The sequence below is a fragment of the Quercus robur genome, chromosome 10 (genome assembly GCF_932294415.1).
Source record: "Quercus robur chromosome 10, dhQueRobu3.1, whole genome shotgun sequence".
In the NCBI taxonomy this organism is placed as follows: Eukaryota; Viridiplantae; Streptophyta; class Magnoliopsida; order Fagales; family Fagaceae; genus Quercus; species Quercus robur.
The window spans coordinates 48,856,311-48,883,323 of NC_065543.1; the positions used below are offsets into that span (position 1 = coordinate 48,856,311).

The window sequence follows — 27,013 nt, forward strand, 5'->3', positions numbered from 1 at the left end:
TTATTTATTTATTCATAGTTGAGATTAAATGTTGTCTTTTTAACTCTCAAAACTTATTTAGGAGTGAGATTAAAAGTTTTTTTTTTTTTTTTTTTTTTTAACTCTCAAAACTCAACTATTAAGATCATATAGTGCCTCGTGAAACTATCTCCTACGTCGGTCTCATGAGACATGAGACCCACATGTAATTGCGACATGAATCTCATGCAAGATTTTTCCCAAGCCGTTAGGTGAAAATAGCCAAATATCACGTTTTAACAAAATTTGTGACAAATTAGTACTGTTTTGGAAATATTTAACAAACTACCACTTTTTTAGTACTTGAGTTTTACAAAATCGAGTTCTAAATAGTACTCGAGTTCCTAGGTGAGTCGTCTGCTAATCTAGAATTTGTATAATTAAAAAAACAATATGATACTCAATATTATGAAAATCGAGTACTTTTTTATGGTACTCGAGCTTTACAAAATCAAGTATTTTTTTTTCCCTTTTTTTTTTTTTTTTTTTTTCGTGAAGATCCACCTTGACCCATCTTCTTTTATACGGCCTTCTTTTCTGTTCTTTTTTTCCCTTTTTTTTCTTTTTCTTTTTCTGCCACCTGCTACCATTAATTTTCTTCACGGATGAATACATGTCAGGCCTCAAGCCTAGTCTATATGACTTTTTCTATTCACCCAAATCCACACTTGGTAACTTATATAGAACCGAACCCAAAAACCTAAAAATCTGCAGCTTCTTTTTTACCTTCCTAAGTATATGTCTGGCTCACTGAGCAGAAAACTAATATTTTTTTTTTTTGATGAGAACTAATATTTTACTAATGAGCAAGTGTTGGGTGCTAATGCTATCATGCATCACGTTGTGTTCAACTATATTTTCTGCAAAATGCAGATTAACTTCTTTGGATATTTGGTGGGTTTCTGCAGATCAAGGGAAAACCACGTTAGAATATATATATATATATATATATATATATATATATATATGCCCTCTACATAGTACGCATGCAAATAATTTTATTATAGATCTCTCTGCTGATTTTTAGGCTTTTGGGTTCGGTCATGCACAAGTTACCAAAGTGTGGATTTGGGTGAAGAGAAAAGGTCAATAGACTAGAAATCTGACAAGTTCTCAAATATCACATGTGGTGTTGTCCTCTGAAGACCATATTGCTTTTTTAATATATTGTTATTTAGAATTTAATTTTGTAGAACTCGAGTATTAAAAAAGTGATAAATTATTAAATATTTTTAAAACAATGTTAGTTACCACAAATTTTACCAAAACATGATATTTGGCTATTTTCACCCAAGCCATTAAGCAAAACAGTCCAAGTGCTCAACTCAACGCAATCGATCTCACTGTATCAGTGTCCAATGACCTTTCTTCTAGTCCATTCGTTTGGGATGGAACAAAGGGCCACTTGTTTCCCTCTTAGTAAGTGACACAAGTGTGCGAGCTCTCACACATGTTTATTGGTTTTTGAGGTAAATGGGAAAAACACAATTGAGATGCTGAATCTCAGAGTTTTCTAAGAATATGGAAGGCTTGAAATTGTTTGGCATTGCCCAGAAAATAAGCAGATAAATGATGTCACGTATTCCAACAGCTATTCAGTTGAATAAAAAAATTATTAAAATTGTAATTTCATTCTTTCTATAAATCTAATACACTAATCTATGCTGTGAACAATAAAAATTGAGAGCTTTCTAATAGCAAAAATTACATAAAAATTATGGCAGTGAAAATTTTGCTCGAAGCAAAAGTTGAGGTCAGATTCAAAACTGATTGGCATTCACAGCTCATCTGTAAAAAGCAGCAGCATTTATTATTGCGCCTCAACTTGATGTCATTGAATTCCCACTGCTATACGGATGGTAAATCTGATGGACAAGCTTCTCTGGCAATTGTTTTGTAGACTACAAGAGAGATAGCAAAGAAAATGAATCTAACTATCCAAAATGCAGTGGTACATTAATGATACACATCAAAGAATTCACCAATATGTACCTGAAAGTGTCTCATGTGCAAAATTGGCTCACACCCAACATCTGCAACTGATTTTCCATTAGGGGTTTGCAATTTAAATCTCTCGGCCTCATATGCCGCAATAATATTTTTCTCATCAGGCATTTGGTGGCAAACTTTGAGGAGTGAACTAAGGGTATTCATCTGGCAAATAAGAGTAAATACAAAGATGAGAAGCCCAACATCAAGCATCAATTTGAAAAGAGGAGAAAAAAAAAAAAAAAAAATAGAGCTTAGCCTAGACATAATAGATTTTGAGGTTGAAACTATTTTCCTGTCTTTTATGGCATTGAAAAGAACTAAATGGTAGACTTCTGAAAAATCATATAATCTGCATAGGGGGCAACGTAAATATATATGTTCCCCTCAATAAACAAATAGGTCAAAACAAATTTGGGACTTGCTCATTTCTGAATCCAATTTCTGGAAGCTTTCAAGGAATCTCTCAAGCTCTTGGTAATGGTTTTTGTGTGTGTTTTTTTTAAGGCACAAACCAATCATTCTTGGAGTCTTTTTAAGATAATGTAAATTGGTGGAACTATGTGCATGATTGGGCTAGAGCGTAGATTGAGGCATGTATACATCCAAATACATGACTGCAATCAACACACATGCTTGCATGCACATTGAGACATGCAGCAGATAGTCTACTCCAATAATAGAAACAGTGAAATCTATGTAGGTTAACACTACCAAGAGCAAAGAACAAGCTCACCTTCATATATGGACAGGATGCACAGCCTCCATGGATAGAACATCCCTCTCCACTAGCTACTCCAGGTATAACAGGTAGGATAATGTCACCCATTGTAACAGATGAATTTGGCGAAGTTATTGTCATTGAGTCTGATGAAACTGGGAACACTATTTCAACTTTAATTTTTGCTCCTCCAGAAGACGACTTTCCAGAAGCTAACAACCTGCGAACTGCTGCAACAATTGCAGTCACCATTCCCGATTCTGTTCCCAGCACAAATTGGAGATGGTCATTGACATTTCTATCTAACGCCTCTTGAACCCTCTGATTTATAAAATCTAATATGTTTTGAGTGGAACCAACAACTCCCATTCCTCTTCTCTTTGCTTCCATTGCCAATGAAAACATTTCTCCAGGGACCTCAAGATGAGCAGTAAGGAATGCATCACAATACATTTCATTTATCTTCTCTACAACCTCATGTCCAAAAAGGTGATGTACAATGCATGTTCCATCCTGATACAAGAACATGATATAATCAGCAAATAAAACAAAAAAGCAATCCTATGGCCTATATCTGCAAATACAGGATAAAATAAGGGATAAAATGGTGTTCACTAGCTATGTTTTCAAGTATAATTAGGTGAACCAGGTGAAAAATGCTTAATTACATAAGCGTCCATTAAAAGGCAGGGTGAAGGATCAAACACATGAACTCCAAGAAACTTATTAAAACAAACAAATACTCCATAAGTAGCCATGGGACAAAGCACTCCTGTATACACTCTTCTATCCTTTCCACCAATATATCTCTGCCTAACCCTTTATTTTAATAAACTCCTCTACATGTATGATCCATCATGAAACAATTCATACTCAAGTTTGAAGAGCGCAAAAAGGGGGAGGAGGTAATTCCTGCAGTTGAGAAGAAAGGCAAAATCCAGGCCCTTAAATGCAGTAAACTCAATTCCAACTCCCATCGCACCACCCCCCCCCCCCCCCCCACCCCCCAAACACCAAAAAAAAAAAAAAAAAAAAACTACCTGATAAAAGTGCAGGTGAGGTAGCAATGACCTAATAGAGTCTCTATTATGAGCTGGATGTATCTCGGCTATTTCTTCATCAGTCATCTTAGTCATCTGCTGGAACAACTCTTTAATATTTGCACCCATATAGGAATCGGGCCCATACCATATGTTTAAATCTGGCACTTGAGAAAAAGCCTGCAGAAAAATATGTGACTTGCAGGTTTATTCACTTGAAGCATTAATATAAGCATTATAAATTCAGGTAGTGGATGAAAAGAAACTCACCTGCAGAATGGTTTGCACAACATTTGAAGAAGTACATGTGATTGTTGGCACAAGCTCATGAGTATATGCTTTTGTCTCTAGTGAAGTGTTGATGTAAATGACATGCAACGAAGGAGGAGATTTAGAAGCAGACTCAAGATAATTCATATAAGAAGGCGTAGCTGCAGCATCCGCCAAGGAACAGCCAATACGTTCACTCGACATCCTGTACACACCAACCTGCACATAAATACCACAAAAGCAGTAACAATCATGAATTTTTCACTACTTTGCGGAACAAACACCAGGACACGCTACGTTTAATCAAAGCACCAAAGTTGAGAGGTAGCAGCTTAAAATGAAGAACCTGCATTTTAGCAGTAGAACATTCCACCATCAAACAGATATATTAAAGCCACTGATTTATAGCGCATGAGGTCTAGAAAAAGAAATTATACACAGAAAATTGGTAAAATTGCTAATAAATTAGGCACCATTAAGTCAAACATTAATATAGCAGCACAGCCAATAACTTCAATTTTTCCTTCAAATCCTAGGCTTGCCCGTATGCAAGCACACCCTAAAACCCCTAAAGAGTCTGATCCCAGATTCTAGTATACGAGTATCAGGCTGATCAATCAATGGAACCAGAGGACTTTCACTTGAATGTGGTTACACCTACATTCAGTCTATAAAACACAAACTGCAAAATAAGAATAAATGAGGGAAAGAACATACATCTCCAAAGCCAGCCTGATCAAGGATTGCACGCACATTTTCTGACATAAAATCTACACCCAAAACTGTAATATATTTGCATCCAGCTTTCGCCATCTTCACAGCCGAATCAGCCATTACCAGTGAATCAGAAATGTGAATGTGTGGCCACTGTTTCTGAGCAGCAGTCAAGATGCCTTGGACCTGAGGATCCATATAAAAATGTGCAACAACACCAATCTTCTTCTCCTTTAGCATGCTAACAAGTTCTTCAACCTTTGACTCATCTGGGAACAAATATCTCGCCTGCAATTAAACTACAATGGAAGTTATAAATTTAATCCTCCCAGAACATTGATTACAATATAGAACGCAAAGCAATTAAACAAATATCTATTAGAGATTAGGATTCTAATCTTTCCTCTTAAGGAAAGAACAGCATTAGAAAACTCAAATGAAGATATTTATGCATACGCTAAAGGTACTAGAGTTTAGAATGCCAGCAATTTGATCACTTTCTCATGACCCAATTGAAATGAAGACAAAGAAAAAAGAATCCCTATTGCATTGTTGTCTTACTAATAATGTAATATAAGTAAACTACAATCCAGCATTAAAAAAAAAATGTTATATGGGTTTTAAGATTTCTATTATCTCTACCTTTTCAGTCAAAAAAAAAAATGATTTCTATTATCAATATGTGGCCAATTTGATTAGTTTATTTACATTATTAAGAGAAACCCAAAAATGAATAAAACCAAACACAAATCATAACTATTAGAGGTATTGGAATGCCAGCAATTTGATCACTTTCTCATGACCTAATTGGAATGAAGACAAAGAAAAAAGAATCCCTATTGCATTGTTGTCTTATTAATAATGTAATATAAGTAAACTACAATCCAGCATTAAAAAAAAAAAATGTTATATGGGTTTTAAGATTTCTATTATCTCTACCTTTTCAGACAAAAAAAAAAGAAAAAGAAAAAAAGATTTCTATTATCAATATGTGGCCAATTTGATTAGTTTATTTATATCATTAAGAGAAACCCAAAAACGAATAAAACCAAACACAAATCATAACTATTAGAGGTATTGGAATGCCAGCAATTTGATCACTTTCTCATGACCGAATTGGAATGAAGACAAAGAAAAAGAATCCCTATTGCATTGTTGTCTTACTAATAATGTAATATAAGTAAACTACAGTCCAGCATTAAAAAAAAAATGTTATATGGGTTTTAAGATTTCTATTATCAATATGTGGCCAATTTGATTAGTTTATTTATATCATTAAGAGAAACCCGAAAATGAATAAAACCAAACACAAATCATAACTATTAGAGGTATTGGAATGCCAGCAATTTGATCACTTTCTCATGAACTAAATGAAATAAAGACAAAGGAAAAAGTCTCAATCACACTGTTTTTCTAATGAATAATATAAAATTGATGACGTACAATCCAGAATTCAAAAAAAAATGTTATATTTGTTTTATATTTCTATAATCATTAAGAGGACCAACCCTTGTGAATACCAAGTTCTAATTTGAAAAACCAAGAGCAATTTGATCACTTTCTCGTGAACTAATTAAAAAGAAGACAAAGGTAAAAGTCTTGATCACACTGTTTTCTTATGAATAATATAATATAAATTAACTTACAATCCAGCATTAAAAAAAAAAAAAAAAAAAAATGTTATATGGGTTTTAAGATTCCTAAAATCATTATGAGAGTGACCCTGATTAGTAAGCTGAGCATCTTAGAACTAAGTTTGGTTGTTATTGTTGTTGTATGAATAACATGTTCTAATTTGAAAAACCAATAGCAATTTGATCGCCTTCTCGCAAATTAATTGAAAAGAAAACAAAGGAAAAAGTCTCGATCACATTATTTACTTATATAAATTAACTTACGATCCAGCACTAAAAAAAATGTTATATGGGTTTTGAGATTCCTAAAATCATTATGAGAGCGACCCTGATTAGTCAGCAGAGCATCTTGGAACTAAGACAAGGTTGTTATTATTGTTGTATGCATAACAAGTTCTATCATGTCAAGTGCCTTATAGCTCAACTCATTGTTACTATCAAAAACCAAGTTGCCCACTTAATTTCCATCACAATTCAATTCATTTCAAAACTATAAACTCACAATTCAGACTAATATCATCAAAGAAAAAAAAAAAAAAAAAAAAAAAAAGCCGAAAACGAATAAAACCGGACACGAATTATAACTTACCTGAGCCTCAGCATAACTCCCCTTAGCTTCTATTCCGTCAGCAGTCACCACAAGAGACGGAAACGGCTCGAAAGGCGGCGTGTTCCCTTCACGCTCCGCCACCAACGCCTTGGTCTTCTTCTGCATAGTGATCAACACATTGTGCCAAGTGTTCACCCTCGACCTCTCTTTCCCAACAACTCCCACATTCATTTCCACCAGTTCCTCTGTGGTAATCTTCATCACCTCCTCCGGCGCCGCACCGTCGAGAACCCAAACGAGGCAAGAGCAGAAGCCTCGGCTGATTTCGGAATCGCTGTCAGCGAAAAACCTCATCTTTCCGTCGCTGCCCAGTTCGGCCTGGAGCCAAACCTGGGCTGTGCAGCCCATGACTCGGTTCGAGTCGACCTTGGCCGATGGGTCCAGCTCCGGCAACAGAGCCGCGTAGTGAAGCAAGCGCTTGACACGGTCGATTGGTTCTGGGAGAGACTGGAACTCGGAGATGAGGCGGTTGAGCTTGGAGGACACGTGGGTTTCCGTCAGTGACTGCGACGGAGGGAACGTCACCGCCGAGCACGTGAATGGCTTTTTCTCAGGACCGGGTGGCGGAGATTGCATACACTTGAAAGCACGTGGCTTGTGAGCGAAAGAGAGGGATTTAGCTTTTGGGTTTTGGGTAAAAGAGGTGGAGAAGAACGAAGAAGAAGAAGAAGGAAGAGGAGGAGATTTCAAGGACATGGTTGCAGAGGACTCCATTGTTGCTCGCTATGTGTTTGTGTTAATGTCAGAGAGAGAAAAGTTTGGAGTTTCGAGAAGGAATGAGCCTGAGAAATGAAAGCAGAGCCGTAGGTATATAAATAAATGACGAGGCAACAGAAGAGGCGGGCTGAGAAAGAGAAAGGAAACTACCCATTACATTATTCATGGTCAATAGAAAATGTGAGATTCTTTGTGTGGTTTTTTTATTTTTTATTTTTTTGTGTTTTTTCCACAAAAAGAGCACCACAGTTTGCAAATCCAATGGGTCCCATCTTTACATCTTTTGAATTTTTTTTTTATCCATTTTAATTTGGAACTAATATCTCATGTGCCAGTTACATGAAACTTGTCTCTTATGGATAGCATACGTTAATATAAAGCCCACCTACCTGTGAGAGGCAAGTCTCATGCGCCCAGGTACATGAAACTTGCCTCTTATAGGTAGCATACGTTACTATAGAGCCCACCTACATGTGAGAGGCAAGTCTCATGCGCTTAGCACATAAGAGATTTTTATTAATTTTTTATATGGACCCTTTGAAAGTATAGTTTTTTTTTTTTTTTTTTGGAAAAATTACATAAAAATGACTAGCAATTGAATTTCCTAATAATTTAATCTCTTAACAAATAGAATTTAGGATTACAATTTAATCCAAATTTTAGGAGATGGGATCATGGGAATGTAGCAAGTGAAAAGTTTGGGGATTAAATTGTGATGAAGCCAAATTGTAAGGGAATTAATTATTTGTCCATGAAATACAATATTTGTTAATTTTGAGCGAAACCTACATTTACATTTTTATCAAAAAACTTAGGAGATCAAATGTAACAATAGAAAGTATATGGACTAAATTATAATTTCTCGTTTTTTAATGTAATAGACATACAATTTTGCAATTTTTTTTCTTTGTTTCTAATTAGTAATGAGAATTGAACTCTTATTATTAGGGTTATAAATGAACAAAAGCATTTATAATAAGCTTGGGTTCGAATAAAAACTTGTTTATGTTTGTTTATTAAGTAAAAAAGTCAAACTCAAATCTAAATTTAAGTTTAATTATTAATCAAACTAAGCTCAAGTATAACCATTGACAAACTCACAAGTAGAATATACATACATATTAAGATTGTCAACTTCAAATCCAAACTGAACCAATTCAGCAAAAATAAGTACAAACAGAACCACCATGGCAGCAAGATGTTGGTAGGTTTTTCTTATGATAGCAGGCTCTGGTGGGACTTTGGCCACATGTGTGCCTTAGTCCCTGTGGAGCCAGTTCCTATGAAAATACTCAAAATAGTGTTCAAGGTCCATACGCGCCTTTTTCTTTGTACCAACTGATGACGTCGAAATTTGTCACCAATGGGTCACACCGTACTCGCGACTCGAATCGCACCTGCACGACAAGAACAATCGACGGAAGTCCTTCAGAGAGCACCGGTGTGGTGCCGGCCAAAGGTTCTCAGACGGTCAAATTAGAATTGTTCTTTTTACTTTGAGCGTTAGAGAGGGTCAATTAAAGCGTACCTCGATCCCTGAGGGTGGCAGGCCTTTTATAGTGATAAAGGGTTGACTTTTCTCCTTGGTTTCCAAACCTTTTCAATGTGGGATTCTCATACAAATTCCCTTGAGCGTAGTGAGTTAAGATTTCCGTTTTCGGATCATGGACCCTTACTGGGCCTGTCAGCGATGGGCCTTCAAAGTACGTGGGATAGCCCTTGCATAGGCCCAACAGTCCCAACCCGTCAGGCCCGTTCAGATGGGCCCGTCAAGCAGGGCCGTCAGGCCCGTCCAGGTGGGTCCGTCGGGCCCATCAGATGGGCCCGTCAGGTATACCGTATTTCTAACCGTCTTCAGTTGCCCCCTTCACCCCAATGGTCCGTGAGTTTTTAGGATAAAGGATCAATGGGGTGACGATTCGAATGTGAGGGTATGACGGGTATTTTTACGACGGAAGAAGGCTCATGTGATGGGGAGTTTAAAGTTGTCATAATGGGTTTGACGGATCAACGCAAGATAGGATGTACGAAGGTTTTCAAATGAGGAGTCCGTCGATCACACCAATTACAGACAGGCTGTACGAAGGTAATTAATGCCGATGACACGTGTTACAAGCTGATTGGACCTTGTCTCGGATCGAAGCGACGCTTCGACTTCCGTGCATCTCTCTTATAAATAATGGAGTGATTCCTCTCATTTCTTCAGTTTCAGTAGAAATCAAGCTGTCAGAGCTCACCCGTCACCCTTGTCAGAGCGCACCCGTCATAACTTGCTGATCCGTTCATTTACCTTAGACGTCAACGCCGTCCTTCGTCACTTCGTTGGCAAAACTGGTAAGTGCTCTTCTTAAAACTTATACTTGTTTTAATTTTCCTTACAATCCACATCCGTTATAGACACATAGACCGTCAGAGTCTTAGGCTCTTGTCGTTTCGTGTAGGAAATGTCTAGTGCGTCGAGTAATCAGTCAGTTATTCGTGACGGGGTGGATTACGAGGAAGTATATCCGTCCAGTCAACGAGAACAAGGTAGTCCAGATGATAGTAGTCCGTCCACATCCTCCTCGTCCTCAACATATGAGGATCTGGAGGTGGTTGATCCAGACGAGGGACATGGTGTTGGTGAGGATCAAGTTGTCAGATCCGTCATTGGTGCTGATGGGCTTAGGAAGTTCGTCATGCTACCAGAGTGGACGGTGAATTTCTTCACGTCCGTTATCAAGGAAAAGCACTTTAAAACATTTAGAGATAATTACCAACTTCCAGAGAATGTTACGATCCGTCTGCCCTACAAATCAGAGAGGTGTTACTATGACGGGGTAGAGGGAGTCGGGGTGTATGAGCAAATGTTGAAGGCCGGACTTAGATTTCCATTGAGTTCGCTTCACCGTTTGCTCCTCCGTCAGCTGGGGTTATCTGTGAACCAGATTTCCCCTAACGCTTGGAGAGTTTTTATAGCGATGGAGGTACTGTACGGTGCCATGTCCAACGGAGAAAGGAGGCTGACGGTTAGGGAGTTTTTTCACTACTACCGTCCGGACGAGATTGACAAATCCAGGGGAATTTATAGCTTCGTCCCTAGGAGTCCGTTGCTGAAAGTCATCTATGACACGCCGGACTCAAATAGGGATTGGAAGAGTCGGTTCTTCTTCCTAGAAGGCGACGGTTGGATGGGTCGTCCTGGGGAGACAGATTTCATGCCCGTCGACACTACTTGGGGCATATTGGATCCGTCTAGTATGGACTATCCTCCAAACTTTAACATTACTAAGTTTTTTTTTTTTTTTTTTGAATATAATCTAACCGTCCTCTTTCTTCTTTTGCAGTTAGACGACGGCCCCAAATTGACCTTGAGGAGTTTGCTTTCATTGAGAAAATCCTTAGAAAGACCAAGCCGGAGGAAAGGACTTGGGCGAAGCTGGTAACACTAAATACCATTCACTGGTATTGCGACGGACCGGAACCTACATCGGCTGCCGTCAAGTACGAAACACAGATAAGGAGACGTAAGTTCGTCACCCTTTAGTTAAAGAAATTGTGCATCTTATTTTTTGTTAATTAACTCCCCCGTCCACGTTTCAGAGATGGACGATGCCAAGAGAAGAGCCTTGATTCGGTCAAAGGCTGCAAAGAAGACTGCTGACGACACTCCTCCTGCGACGGGCCCAAGCAATCCGTCTGCTAAGCGGAAGACTCAGCCCAAAGCGGACCGTCAGGCCAAGAAGGCCAAAGTGTCTTTAGATCCCGTCGTGGGACTCATGGCGGAGCCTCCGAAGACGGTCACTCCAACCAAGCACAGGGTTGGCAAGGGTTTGATGAAAGGCCCATCGAAGGTTGACGAGAAGCCGCCCATCCTTCTTCGAGAGGATTCTAAGCATGCCTTAGAACAGATTTCCTCCATCATCTCGGCGGAGGATTATGAAGACTTAGGCAACCACTCGACGGAGGCCATGGGGGAGACGGGCCTGTTTGCCATTACACAGGTAAGATAGTCCGTCTACTACTCAAATACAACTTAAATCATCTGTCGAAAGTTTGTTTTATAACTGTGTTGTTATTTTTCAGGCAATGGTCATGATGAAGGGGCTGATGGGACGGTGCCTCAGCCAAGAGACGGCCTTAGATCGTGTACGGGCCAAGGCGGAGAAGACGGAGGAAGAACTCCTCCAACTGCGTAACTGGAGACCCAAAATAGAGAAAAAGCTTGAGCTGTCGGAGAAGGCAAGGAAGAGCCTTGAACAGACGACGGAGGAGGCAAAGAAGGCTCTAGAGAGCAAGGACAAAGAGATAGCCGAGCTGAAAAACGAAGTCCGTCAGGCTAAGGACGCGGCGGTCCGTGAATACCGTGACTCCGACGCCCTAATCACTGAGCTGGGCGATTCTTTCCATCAGGGCTTCATGGATGCCCTCCGTCAAGTCAGGCAAGCTTATCCAGACGTGGACCCTTCCAAGTTCAAAGTTGAAGACCCGGTCCAGTCATCCGTCGTGCCTGTTGCCTCCGAGGATACAGACAACCTCTTTGATGTCGACGACACCGTTGTTGACGGGGCGTCTGCACCAGCAAAAGTTAACCAAGCTGAGGCTGACACGGAGACAGTTCCACAGCCCGTCGATAATGCGGACAAGGCTCAGTAGAAGGATTTTTGTTTTTATTTTATTATTTTTCTTTTTGGAACAATTCTCATCCGTTGTTGATGATGTGTAAACATTGCCGTTTAATGGCCTATTTTGTTAAATGAATCCGTGCACTTCATTTTATATGTTTTGAATTTTGTCGTTGCTTGACCTGTTTACATCCGCTTGCGTATAAGTATGTTTTTGATCTTAAAAACTTATTCTTTGCAAAACCTATGGAATGCTCCGTCCATCTTTTTGATACTGCTTTGTTATCTAAGATGATTAGTCCGTCTTCTTTGCTTCATCTTATTTCCGTCCACGTTGTGGACGATCCGTCCAACCTGTGAACTTTAAGTGGTCATTTTGTGGACTAAGTTATCCCCATTTAGTATAGTCCGTCCACCTTATGGTGATCATCCTTGTAGGATGATCCGTCCATCTTGTGGACTTAAGGTGGACTTGAAGTGGTCGTCCATGCAGGATGATCTGTCCATCTTGTGGACATAAAGCGATCGTCCTTGCAGGACGGTCCGTCCATCTTGCGGACTTATATTTTGCGTCCGTCCATCTTGTGGACTTAGGGTCATCGTCCCTGTAGGACGATCCATCCATCTTGTGGATTTCTGTTGTGTCCGTCCATCTAGTGGGCTTATATTTTTCATCCGTCCATCTGGTGGACTTAGGGTTATCGTCCCTGTAGGACGATCCGTCCATCTTGTGGACTTAAGGTTGTCATCCCTGTAGGATGATCCGTCCACCTTGTGGACTTAGGGTGATCGTCCTTGTAGGACGATCCGTCCATATTGTGGACTTCATATTGTATCTGTCCATCTTGTGGACTTAAGGTTATCATCCCTGTAGGATGATCCGTCCACCTTGTGGACTTAGGGTGATCGTCCCTGTAGGACGGTCCGTCCATCCTGTGGACTTCATATTGTATCCGTCCATCTTGTGGACTTTAAGGTTATCATCCCTGTAGGATGATTCGTCCACCTTGTGGACTTAGGGTGATCGTCCCTGTAGGACGATCCGTCCATCTTGTGGACTTCATATTGTATCCGTCCATCTTGTGGACTTTAAGGTTATCATCCCTGTAGGATGATCCGTCCACCTTGTGGACTTAGGGTGATCGTCCCTGTAGGATACTCCGTCCATCTTGTGGACTTCTATTGTTTCCGTTAACTTTGTGGACAATTGCAATGACATACATTCAAGTAGAAGATCAAAATTGCATCTGATTATAGAAATGCGTAAAGGAAAAGTGCCTGCCCCCTTGGGCTTAAAAAAGGCACGACAATATTGTAGCAAAAATAGTTAAACAGTGCCAAAAAAAGTTAATAATGCCAAAAAGTCTTAAAAGAGAAACTGGTCGTCGTGTCGCTATTACTGGTAGTATTTCCTCAAGTGCTCGGCATTCCACGGATGCGGTAGCTTTTCTCCGTCTATCGTTTCCAGGTGGTATGTTCCTTTCCTTTTCCACGACATAACTCTGTAGGGTCCTTCCCAGTTGGGGCCGAGTTTTCCCTGTGTAGGGTCTCTAGTTGTACCCATGACCCTCCTGAGCACGAGGTCTCCTACTTGGAAGCTTCTTTGTCGGACCCGGGAGTTGAAATGTCTGGACATGCGATCCTGGTATCTAGCGATCCTCTGTTCCGCTGCCGACCTGACCTCATCTATAAGGTCCAGCTGTAGCCTCATGGACTCGTCATTCCTTCCCTCGTCGTGGTTGTGAACCCTGTAGCTTGTGAGCCCAATTTCTGCTGGGATGACTGCCTCGCTCCCGTATGCCAGTCGAAACGGTGTCTCTCCTGTCGGAGTCCTCGCCGTTGTCCTATACGCCCACAATATGCTTGGCAATTCTTCCGGCCATATGCCCTTTGCCCCCTCAAGCCGAGTCTTGATAATCTTTAGCAGGGATCGGTTTGTGACCTCAACCTGACCGTTAGCCTGAGGATGGGCAGGCGATGAGTAGTGGTTTTTTATTCCTAGCTGTGTACAGAAATCACGGAAGGGGCCGTTATCGAACTGCCTCCCGTTATCTGAGACAAGGACTCTAGGAATACCAAACCTACATACTATGTTCCGCCAGACAAAACTTCTAATGTTCTTTTCTGTAATGGTGGCCAAGGCTTCCGCTTCTACCCATTTCGTGAAGTAGTCAATACCCACTACTAAGAACTTTAGCTGCCTTATCGCCGTTGGGAAAGGTCCCATGATGTCCAGTCCCCACTGAGCGAACGGCCATGGAGCCGTTATGGGGGTTAGCACTTCTGCTGGCTGTCCGATAAAATTGCTGAACCTCTGGCATTTGTCGCATCTTTTAACGTAGGACTCAGCATCCTTTTGCATGGTCGGCCAGTAATGCCCAGCTCGTAACAGCTTGTGCACCAACGACCGCGATCCAGAATGATTCCCGCATATTCCTTCGTGTACTTCCCTCATCACGTAGTCTGCCTCTTCAACCCCGAGACATCTTAGGTAAGGACGGGAGAAACCTCTCTTGTAAAGAATGTCTTTTATCAAGACGAACCTTGCCGCTCGGACTTTTAGCTTTCTCGCTGCCTCCTTCTCTTCAGGCAATATCCCGTCCTTTAGGTATGAAGTTATCTGCGTAGTCCAGTTTCTTTCGGAGCGTATCTCCTGCATGTTGTCGGGGTCTATTAGCGGAAAGATTTGAACAAAGGAAAGTACATTACCCGGTGTTATCATATGTTCTGCTGAAGCGGCTTTGGCTAGCCGATCGGCGGGCTCATTGTCTCCCCTGGGGATCTGGACGAATATTGCTTTTAGCCCGTCGACTCTAGCCCTCACTTGATCAAGATATCTCTTCAACCTTTCCCCTTTGCATTCATAATCTCCGTTTACTTGATTGGTCACGACTTGAGAGTCGCAATGCACGACCACACTTTCAGCTCCGACGGCTTTGGCTAGGTCGAGTCCTGCTGCTACCGCTTCGTATTCTGCTTCATTGTTGGTAATGGGGAAGTCGAGACGGACCATACATTCAATCTCGTCTCCTTCAGGTGACAGCAATACTATGCCGGCTCCTCCAACTCGCTTATTGGATGATCCGTCGGTGTAGATGTTCCACTGGGGGGGTTCTTCTGCCCCCTTGTCCGCGTCATGCGTAAACTCTGCTATGAAGTCGGCTACAGCTTGTCCTTTAATAGCCACACGTGGACGGTACTTGATGTCAAACTCACTCAATTCTATTGCCCACAGCGTCAGTCGACCTGCGGCCTCAGGATTACTTAGTGCCCTTCGCAAGGGCTTGTCTGTCATTACGTTCACGGTATGGGCTTGAAAGTAGGGCTTGAGCTTGCAAGCCGCCGTGACCAACGCGAAAGCGAGTTTCTCCATAGGTTGGTATCTTTCCTCGGCACCGCGGAGCGCCTGGCTGGCGTAGTACACGGGCTTCTGTGCCCTGTCCTCCTCTCTGATTAAGGCCGCGCTGACGGCCACAGTGGAGACGGCCAAATAGAGGAAGAGCTCTTCACCTGGTTGCGAGGGGCTCAGTAGAGGTGGTGAAGATAGATAGGTTTTTAACTCCTCGAATGCTCGTTGACACTCGTCCGTCCACTCGAATGACTTTTTCAATGTTCGGAAGAAAGGTAAACATTTGTCCGTCGCTCTCGACACGAATCTATTCAATGCCGCTACCTTGCCGTTAAGGCTCTGTACTTCCTTCACGTTTCTCGGGGGGGCCATCTCCATTATGGCTCGGATTTTGTCCGGGTTAGCTTCAATCCCCCTTTGAGATACCATGAATCCTAGGAATTTGCCTGCCGTTACACCGAACGCGCACTTTCCTGGATTGAGTTTCATGTTGTAGGATCGAAGTGTGCCGAATGTTTCCTTGAGATCTTACAAGTGGTCTTCCTCCTTCCGGCTCTTCACCAGCATGTCGTCGACATAAACCTGGACATTCCTCCCGATTTGCTGTGCGAACATCTTGTTCATTAGTCTCTGGTATGTTGCCCCTGCATTCTTCAGACCAAATGGCATTACTTTGTAACAGAAGAGACCTTGACTGGTTACAAACGAAGTCTTCTCCTGGTCGTCCTCGTGCATGCGGATCTGGTTATAACCCGAGAAAGCATCCATGAAGCTTAGCAATTGGTGTTGAGCCATCGAGTCCACTAGGATGTCGACCCTTGGAAGGGGATAGCTATCTTTGGGGCATGCTTTGTTAAGATCGGTGAAGTCCACGCACATCCGCCATTTGCCACTCGTTTTCTTCACCATTACCACATTCGCCAGCCAATCGGGGTAGTAGACTTCCCTGATGAAGCTTGCCTCTTGGAGTTTGCGGACCTCTTCCGCTATTGCTTGGTCTCGTTCCGGGGCGAATACTCTCTTCTTTTGTCGGACGGGTGGAAACGAAGGCAACACATTCAACTTATGTACCATGACCGAGGGATCAATTCCTGGCATATCGTCATGGCTCCAGGCGAACACATCCTTATTGCTTCTCAAGAAAGCCACGAGCTCTTGACGGATTGCGGGTTTGGCAAGCGTTCCGATTCTGGTGGTTCGGTCTGGATTGGAACTGTCGAGAGTTATCTCCTCTAGCTTCTCTGTAGGTTCTGCCGTCGTTCGGTGTTCTTCTATGTTCAAGGCCTGGATCTGGTCTTCCACCTCCATCATAGCTACGTAGCATTCTCGTGCGGCAATTTGACTTCCGCGTAGCTCTCCTACCCCATACTCTGTTGGGAACTTGATCATCAGGTGGTAAGTTGATGTTGCCGCCTTCCACGAGTTGAGCGTGGGTCGCCCAATAATAGCATTGTAGGCTGACGAGCAATCGACCACCAAGAATGTTACGTCCTTGGTGATTTGTTGTGGGTAATCTCCTACCGTCACCGATAACGTGACTGCGCCCAAAGGGAATATTCTACTCCCTCCGAAACCAACGAGCGGGGCGTTTGTTGGTATCAGCAGCTCCCTATCAATCCTCATTTGTTAGAACGCCGGATAATACAAGATGTCGGCCGAACTACCGTTGTCAACCAACACTCGGTGGATGTTGTAGTCGCCTGCCCGCAAGGTGACGACGAGGGCATCGTCGTGTGGATGGTGTAGGCGCCTTGCATTCTCTTCCGAGAACCCGATAATGGGGCCTTCCCTTCTTGCCATCTTTGGCACTGTACCCGCCAACTGGACATTCTGTACCATCCGAAGATATGTTTTGCGAGCCTTTTTTGACGATCCGGCCGCACCTGTTCCTCCAATTATCATCCTTATGTCCCCCAATGGGGGCCTTGGTCGCTCGTTCTCTCGACGGGGGTGTTGTTCTTGTGGGGGTTGATCTGTTCTCTCCTTACTGACGAACTTCTTCAATTTCCCTTGTCGGATAAGGGTTTCGATTTGTTGCTTCAAATCATAGCAGTCGGCCGTGTCGTGACCATGGTTACGGTGGAAGCGGCAATATTTGTCTCTGGACCTTTTGTTGGGATCACTCTTCAGTTTTCCCGGAAACGTCAGGGATCCTTCGTCCTTAATCTGCATTAGGACTTGGTCTATCGGGGCGGTCAACGGAGTGAAACTTGTGAACCTTCCGCCCATTGGTTTTGGGCGTCTCTCCTCTCTCCGATCTCCCATCCGTCCTCTCTTCCGCCCCTGGTCCTGTCGGGGGTCCTCCTGTCTGTCCCTTTTCTTGGGTCTGTCTTCTCGGGCTAACAGTGCGTCTTCAGCGTTCATATACTTGGTGGCCCTGTAAAGCACCTCTGACATGGTCTTTGGGTCGTTTTTGTATAGGGAGAACAAAAACTTACCCCTCTTCAGCCCGTTCGTGAACGCTGCCACCAATATCTTGTCGTCGGCTTCGTCGATCGAGAGCGCTTCTTTATTGAAGCGTGATATGTAGGCCCGTAACGTCTCCTCCTCTCTCTGCTTGATATTCATTAAACAAGCTGTGGACTTCTTATACCGATGTCCTCCGATGAAGTGCGTAGTGAACTGAGCGCTCAGCTCCTTGAAGGTGCTGATGGAGTTTGGTGTTAGCCGGCTGAACCAAATCCTTGCTGCGCCCTTCAGGGTTGTAGGGAATGCCCTACACATAATTGCGTCCGCCACTCCCTGAAGGTGCATCAGGGTCTTGAAGGTCTCTAGGTGATCGAGGGGATCCTTGATTCCGTCATAACTGTCCATGCTTGGCATGCGGAACTTACTCGGCAAGGGGAAGGAGTTGACGGACGCCGTAAATGGCGAGTCAGTCCGGTTGACAAGGTCGTCAAGATCGCTGGACACTCGCCCCTTGAGAGCGTTCATCAGGACTTCCATCTGTTCCTTCATCACCTGCATCTCCGCGATGATGGGTTGTGGAGCTGTATCCGTCACTGAAGGGATGCTAGCGTCCCGTCGCACGTGTTTGCTCGGGGCGTTACTCTCCTGTGGTCCGTCATTATTTCTCCTTTCCTCACTGTTCCCTTCTTGATCTTCTCCTTGGCTATTCACCGCTGCACTCTTTTGATTCAGCTGCTCTGTCAGGTCGTGGTTTTGTTTGGTGAGGCGCTCCACGGCTGCGGCGAGCGTCTTGACCTGTCTCTCAAGGGCAGTCGTAGGGGCTTCTTCTTGGACGTCATTTGTGGTTGCCATCGAGCGTGTGAGTACCATGTAACTCTTTTGTCTAGGAAAATTCTTCTTCCCACAGACGGCGCCAACTGATGACGTCGAAATTTGTCACCAATGGGTCACACCGTACTCGCGACTCGAATCGCACCTGCACGACAAGAACAATCGACGGAAGTCCTTCAGAGAGCACCGGTGTGGTGCCGGCCAAAGGTTCTCCGACGATCAAATTAGAATTGTTCTTTTTACTTTGAGCGTTAGAGAGGGTCAATTAAAGCGTACCTCGATCCCTGAGGGTGGCAGGCTTTTTATAGTGATAAAGGGTTGACTTTTCTCCTTGGTTTCCAAACCTTTTCAATGTGGGATTCTCATACAAATTCCCTTGAGCGTAGTGAGTTAAGATTTCCGTTTTCGGATCATGGACCCTTACTGGGCCTGTCAGCGATGGGCCTTCAAAGTACGTGGGATAGCCCTTGCATAGGCCCAACAGTCCCAACCCGTCAGGCCCGTTCAGATGGGCCCGTCAAGCAGGGCCGTCAGGCCCGTCCAGGTGGGTCCGTCGGGCCCATCAGATGGGCCCGTCAGGTATACCGTATTTCTAACCGTCTTCACCAACCAACCCACTTTCAAGAAAACTTTCCAATAAATGGCGTCAACTAGAGAGCGAACTAGCGAGGTATAGGTCTTTGCATTACTTTTTTTTAGTTAAAAAAAAAAAAAAAAATGCAGAAAAACAAAGACCATACACTTTTACTTGGCCACATGTGTGCCTTTGTCTATTTCTTCATTAAATTATGCCTTTTTCTTTGTTAAATTAAGAAGGTACATTAAATGATATTTTTATACTTTAAAAATATATATATTATATATATTAAGTAAAGTAAGACAATCATAATGAATTTGAATTTGCAATAAATTATTTGATAATAATATTTCTATATTATAATTACTAGTATGTAACTCATGCAAACGCATGGATTCATTTAAAATTAAATATAATTTTTATTATAAAAATATAAATAATTAGTCAATTTTTTTTAAAAAATAGCATATAACATATGCATACGTATATATATATATATATATATATATATTTAAAATTAAACACAATTTTTATCACAAAAATATAAATAATTTGTCAAATTATTTTTTTAAAAGTAAACATAATTAGTCACATATTAAAATTCTTACCTAAATTTAATCCTACTTATCAGGGACGTAGCTATGCTTGAACCAGGGGGGCAAAGGCCCCCCGGCCTAATGAGAAAAGCTTGGTTTTCTCATTATATAAAACTTGGTTTTGAATTTTCATGCTTTATTTTTGTTCAATACTTCCATACTTATATAAAAATTACATTTTCTTTATTCAAATTTTCTTTAAATTTTGATTCTTTTTGTGAGTTTCTATTTGGGTTTTAAATGATTTATGAAATTTATCTTAAAACATTAGCATAGGATAATTACAGTTTCAGTGTTTGATGAAGTTCCCCAAAGAAGCTTGGGATAAACACATACACACACACATATGTTCTTTTATAAGTAGTTTGGATTAAAAAAAAAAACATGGTTGTCTTTGGGTTAATCTAGAGCTACGATATTAAGGTTTAGACTATAACAAATTTTGTAAGCATTTGGGTTTGAGTGTATCTCGCCTCCCCTCACTCGAAATTCTAACTCCGTCCCTACTACTTATGATCCTTTTTTTTTTCTAATTTTTTTAAAAAATAGAACATGTGGTGATCTTTGTTATGTGGTGATTTTTATTGAGTATATGTGATTGCTTTTTTTTTTTTTTTTATTTATTTATAATTTTATAGTTCATTAATATTAGATTCTTAGTATTTTGCACTCATTAATTCACTTGATACAAAGATTAAATAAATTAAGTGGATAATTATGATGTGATCCCCACATAAATTTAGACATATAGCACAAAATTAGATTCTAATTTCGAATTCTAATTGAACTTTCACTAAACTTTATCTATTAATATATATATATATATATATATATATATACACACATTAAGGAGGTACATTAAATGATATTTTTATACTTTAAAAAATATATATATATTAAGTAAAGTAAAGTATGACAATCATAATGAATTTGAATTTCCAATAAATTATTTGATAATAATATTTTTGTATTATAATTTTTATTTTTATTTTTTTATTTTTTTTTATACAAGATAGAATTCTACTCTAGCCTAATCTAAGTGTATATGTGTGTGAAACTCCCTCCTGGAGATTTGAACCTCGGCCCTTGCCCCCCACACCCCACAAGCACTTATACCTGTGGAGTGACCATCGCACCAAGGGTGTGCGGTGGTTTTTTGTATTATAATTACTAGTATGTAACTCATGCAAATGCATGGATGCATTTAAAATTAAACACAATTTTTATTATAAAAATATAAAAAATTAGTCAAATTATTTTTTAAAAAAAAAACAGCATGTAATACATGCATACGTGTATATATATATAAATATATATATTTAAAATTAAACATAATTTTTATCATAAAAATATAAATAATTAGTCAAATTATTATTTTTAAACGTAAATGTAATTAGTCACATATTAAAATTCTTACCTAAATTTAATACTACTAATGATCATTTTTTTTCCTAATTTTTAAAAAGATAGAACATGTGGTAATCTTTGTTGTGTGATGATTTTTATTAACTATATGTGATTGTTCTTTTTTTCTTAAAAAAAAAATTATAGTTCATTACTATTATATTCTTAGTATTTTGCATTCATTAACTCACTTGATACAAATATTAAATAACTTAAGTGGATAATTATAGTGTAGTCTCCACATAAATTTAGACACATAGCATAAAATTAGACTCTAATTTCAAATTATGATTGAACTTTCACTAAACTTTATCTATTAATATATATATATATATATATATATATATATAAATTAAGGAGGTACACTAAATGATATTTTTATACTTTAAAAAAAAATATATTAAGTAAAGTAAAGTAAGACAATCATAATGAATTTGAATTTGGAATAAATTATTTGATAATAGTAATTACTAGTATGTAACTCATGCAAACACATGGATGCATTTAAAATTAAATACAATTTTTATTATAAAAATATAAATAATTAGTCAAATTATTTTTTTAAAAATAGCATGTAATACATGCATACGTACATATACATTTAAAGTTAAACACAATTTTTATCATAAAAATATAAATAATTAGTTAAATTATTATTTTTTTAAAAGTAAACGTAATTGTCACATATTAAAATTCTTACCTAAGTTTAATACTACTTATGATCTTTTTTTTCTTTTAATTTTTGAAAAGATAGAACATGCAATAATCTTTGTTGTGTAATGATTTTATTGAGTATATGTGATTGGTTTTGTTTTTTTTTTTTTTTTTCCCCTAAATTTTATAGTTCATTAATATTAGATTCTTAGTATTTTGCATTTATTAATTCACTTGATACAAATATTAAATAACTTAAGTAGATAATTATGGTGTGACCCCCACATAAATTTAGACATACGATACAAAATTTAATTTTAATTTCAAATTCTAATTAAACTTTTTTTAAATTTTATCTATATATATTATTCATTAATACGTGTCCGTAACAGAATCCAATCAATCCATAAACTCAAGGACTCATCTCACCACTCAGAGATTGTCAAAGTGCCCTTTGGTACAGCTATTTGAGCCTAAAAAGTAAAAAAGCACATTAGCTATTACAAAAACATGAATTTGATCTGATAAAAAAAAAAAAAAAACATGAATTTGAAGTTTCCTATGATGTTTTGCAGGGTCTTGTACTTATGTCTCTTTATTGAAGAGGAAAAGTCTATGTGGAATTTATCTTCGTGACTCGTGACTGAAAGATAATTATTGAAGATAGGCAAGTTGACTTGGATTCTTTGTTCCCAGTCAAAATGAACAATTGGGAATTGGGATGAACTTCATGAAGACGTCATATTCGTTTATGAAATATTTTTAGAACTTTGTTAACCAAAAAAAAAAAATATATATATATATATATATATATTTTTTTTAGAACTTTGACCATTGATTTTCTTGACAATTTTTATATTTTTTATGAAAGTGATATTAAAAGTTTTTTAAAATTGTTTATTAATAAATACTCTAAAAAGGAAACACCAGTTAACTGGTCTCATTTTCTTATAATGGTGCAAGAAATTAAAACTCCAGTAGTTGAGTGCATAGTTTGTATAACTTTGTTCCTGTTATTATCATTCTTTGGGCTGAGGATAGCGTGACTACTGACTCGTGAGGTTAGAATTTATGACATTTGCACATGGTATCTGGTAAGATAAGATTGTTTCTCATGCAATCTCAATATGTATATATATTTTGGCGAGTTATATGGATGATCTGATCTCGACCCCAATGCCCATCAGCCCATGCTTGGTTGTTTGTAGTTTATCTTTACCTTGATAATTGAAAATGGACAAATTGCTACGATGGTGCCTTTTTGTTCACGACTGTATGATTTTTGTTTATATTAGGCAAAAGACAAACAGTGCTAACATAATAAATTAAGGAAGAAAAGTTGCATTTGGCTCTATGGTTTGTTTTAATCTTAGGCCTAGGACCATAGTACAAACCTGAAAGATATTACAAATTTGAGAACCACACTTTATGAAGATACAAATCATCTAGTCCTTTTTTATTAGGTAAGAACCAAAAATTAATGGGTGGCACTTGAAAGTCTTGAAAGTTCTGAATAACTTAATATACGCAATCATTCAAACTAGATTTAGTTTGACTATATGAACGGTCATTAATATATAAGCTGAAGCGTAGTATTTATTGTTGCTATGTTCATATTGTGTCACCTCATTAGTTATGTCATTGATTACGCAATCATTCTTTTTCTTATTTAATTTTTATTCCAAAATTTTGTTGACAATATTAAATATATATAAATATTTTTTTGAGAATATATTAATATATATATATATATATTGACTTTACATATTCATCTTAAACGGTTTAACTTTATTGACTTTACATATTCATCTTAAACGGTTTAACTTTATATATAACTTTACCTTTACACATCATCTACTTTAATTTAGATATTATAACTAAGCAAAAAAAAAAAAAAAAAAAAAAAAAAAATGTATATACACATCTATCTATACTATTATATAATAGTGGAAGCTTTAAAATAAATTTTACAAAAGCTCTTTTTGTGTCATGTCATTAGCAATCCTTTTTAATTTTTTGCAATTTTTAGCTTGTTTAACCTTTTATCTTTTTCAACCATTGTCTTCTTAGTTCAATTTTTCATTTTCTCCAATCACTGGTTTCTTAAATTTTTCATTTGATTTCCTTTATAAATTTTTAATTTTTCTCCTTTATATCTTCATAAATTCTACGATTTCACTTTTTTGAACATTTCATCTACTTCCACCCTTCTAACCTTTCATCTTCATAAATTCTACGGTTCACTTTTTGAACCTTTCATCTACTTTTACTCTTCCTCTTCCAAATTGATTTTATTATAAATTTCTTTTACTTCATTTCCAACTTTCTCCCCTATTTCTTCCAAGTTGTTCATTGCAAAAAAGGTAAACTCTCTCTCTCTCTCCAATTTTGTCTCTTTTGATGTTTTTTATTTTCATTTTATTGTTTCAACCACTTTCCCCCCCCCCCCCCCTAAAGGTTCTTTTTGTTATTGTTGATTTTGTTAGATTCTAAAAGTTTAGAACAATTGGCAAACTGTGAACACAAACTTGTCTAGATATAAATCCTAGAGTCTATAGGTATTATTAGACAATGCTCAAGGCGATACTAGTTAAGATTCAAGAATATACAAGCTGCAGAAAGAAGAGTTCAGAAACTGCTTGGTTCGACTGATCGAGAAACAGGCTCAACCAATTGAAATACGAGTTTGTAGAATTTTAAGTTCAGCCCAACAACAGTTCAAGCCCAAAAAGGATTAGGGTTTCAGATCTACTTCTTCTAGTATATAAAGGAAACCCTAGGCACGTTTTATTATGACTTTGGAGGTGCTCTTGTGAGATCTAAAAGATTTTGTGCCTTCCTCTATTAAAGTCATTACCAGATGTCACTCTCATATCTTTAGAACCAGTAGATCTAAAGTTGCTTCATGAAGATCAACAATAGCTGATGATCTAAACCTTCAAGGGTGATCTTGGAGCCACAAACAAGAGAGTTTGTATTGCTAAACCTTTGAGTGGAGTCTCAAAGTCACAAGTGTGGGTGCTTGCGTTGCAAAAGCCAAGGAAAGAAGTAGTTCGTGGACTCAGAGTTATCATGGGGTTCTTGTAGTAAGTTCTACATGTAGTAGCAATAGGATGTTAGTGGTCTAAGTCTTATTGTAAACTTCAATTATTTCTAGTGAATTTGCTTTTTACCTTAAGAATAGTTAGGTTAAATCATCTCTAGGTTTTTTTTATCGGTTTGGTTTTCCTGGGTGATCATATCAATGTGTTCTTTATTTTCTGTTGCTTTACATGATATGACTTTATTGTTTTAACCTAGATCTAAATAATAAACCTAAGTATTCACTTGGTTAATTAATTAGGTTAAATAATCTAGTTCACAGGGATCTAAAAAACCTAATAGATTTAATTGTCATTTCACATTTGTTTCTCTTTTAGGCAAATTTGTATCGACTTTTATGCATATTTAGGTATTTTGGTATTCCAATTCCCAATTAAAAAAAATTCCTTTTTTTTAGTGATTCAATTAGATGTCAAATTATGAGACTTTACTAAGTTTTGTTTATTTTTAAATCATTTTGTATGAACAAAACTATAGTTTTTGTAGAGAAAGTACTCTTAATAATTGTATTAGAAATACTCTATAGTGCCACTTATTTAGATAAATGCAAAGGTTAATCAAATGGAAATAATTGAATGAGTGACATATTTTAGCTTTTACAACTGTATTTTCATTATTATTTTTGTTATTGTTGTTGTTGTTATTATTAATTATTATGATGATGCACATAGAAACTTAATTATGAGATTTTGCTAATAATTTTCATTCTATAATCTTTTTGAGTGGATAAATTTGTTGTTTCTGCAAAGAAAATAATCTTAATAAATTATAATAAAAAGCTATTTTTCTCATTCTTTTCTAAACGTCATAATTGTAAAATTTTAATCCACACTATATTCTATCACTAGCAAATTGGCTCATAATATGAATAGATGAAAATTATCTTAATATAAAATAAAATTAAAAAATATATATAATTTTTTATTTATAGGGAACAAAAAATTCATTACTTAAAAGTAAAAAAAGACCCTTGCCCTTTGTCGGTTTCGTAAATAGTTATATATAAAAAAAAAAATCTTAGTTAATAGTTTAATACATTTAAAATGAAATTCTCGTATGAGAAAACACTATGTTAGTCCTAATATATAATTTTATGAATATTTTAAAAAATAAATTATATATTACATTTTATTTTAAAATAATTAGATATTTCCATGCATTGTGCGGGGTTGCAACTAGTTATTTTCAAAAACACAAAATGCTTGTTTTGTAATGTATTCTAATTTGATTTCATTTACTGTTTTCAGATTTAGTTTGAATCTATGAAGGATTTAATGTGAAGATTTTCTAAAGCAAAATTTCTTGTTTGATCTCATTTTCTGTTTTTCTACATTAGATGTGATGAATTATCAATCATATGAACGTAGTGAAGCATGAGGAATGTGTTGCAGCTGGTATTAATTACCTAAACTACTACACATAAAGTGCTTACATCCATAGAAACGTGCGTGGCAGAGCTTATGAGTAGCCAATGGGTTTTTAGACAAACCTCTTGTTTGCATTGAAAAAACAAATGATGGGAATAACCACGAAATTCCCAAATCTGTGAGATCCAAAAATAGAGAAAAAATATACGCCAAGAAAAAATAATTACACATAAGACAATATTTACGTATAGTTCAGCAATTTGCTTATGTCTACGAAGTTGAGGAATTTCACTATTCTTAGGGGAAAAATACAGAATGCGGCAGTATAGTTCTCTCTCTCTCTCTCTCTCTCTCAAAACAACATAAAACCCTAATTATGGACTAAGCCTTAGAAAATCTCTCATTAA

The 27,013-nt window shown here is 38.3% G+C and overlaps 1 protein-coding gene across 1 annotated transcript; it reads right to left on the reverse strand.

Moving 5' to 3' along the window:
- Window positions 1-1,598: 1,598 nt before the first annotated feature.
- LOC126701722 (quinolinate synthase, chloroplastic) lies at window positions 1,599-7,858 on the reverse strand. The gene is made up of 7 exons (XM_050400053.1): window positions 6,976-7,858; window positions 4,756-5,040; window positions 4,039-4,257; window positions 3,769-3,948; window positions 2,744-3,241; window positions 2,011-2,172; window positions 1,599-1,919 (listed from the first exon to the last, which is right to left on the reverse strand). Exons 1-7 carry the CDS (start codon window positions 7,708-7,710, stop codon window positions 1,839-1,841), a joined length of 2,160 nt encoding a protein of 719 aa, XP_050256010.1. The 5' UTR covers window positions 7,711-7,858; the 3' UTR covers window positions 1,599-1,838.
- Between the last annotated feature and the right edge of the window lie 19,155 nt (window positions 7,859-27,013).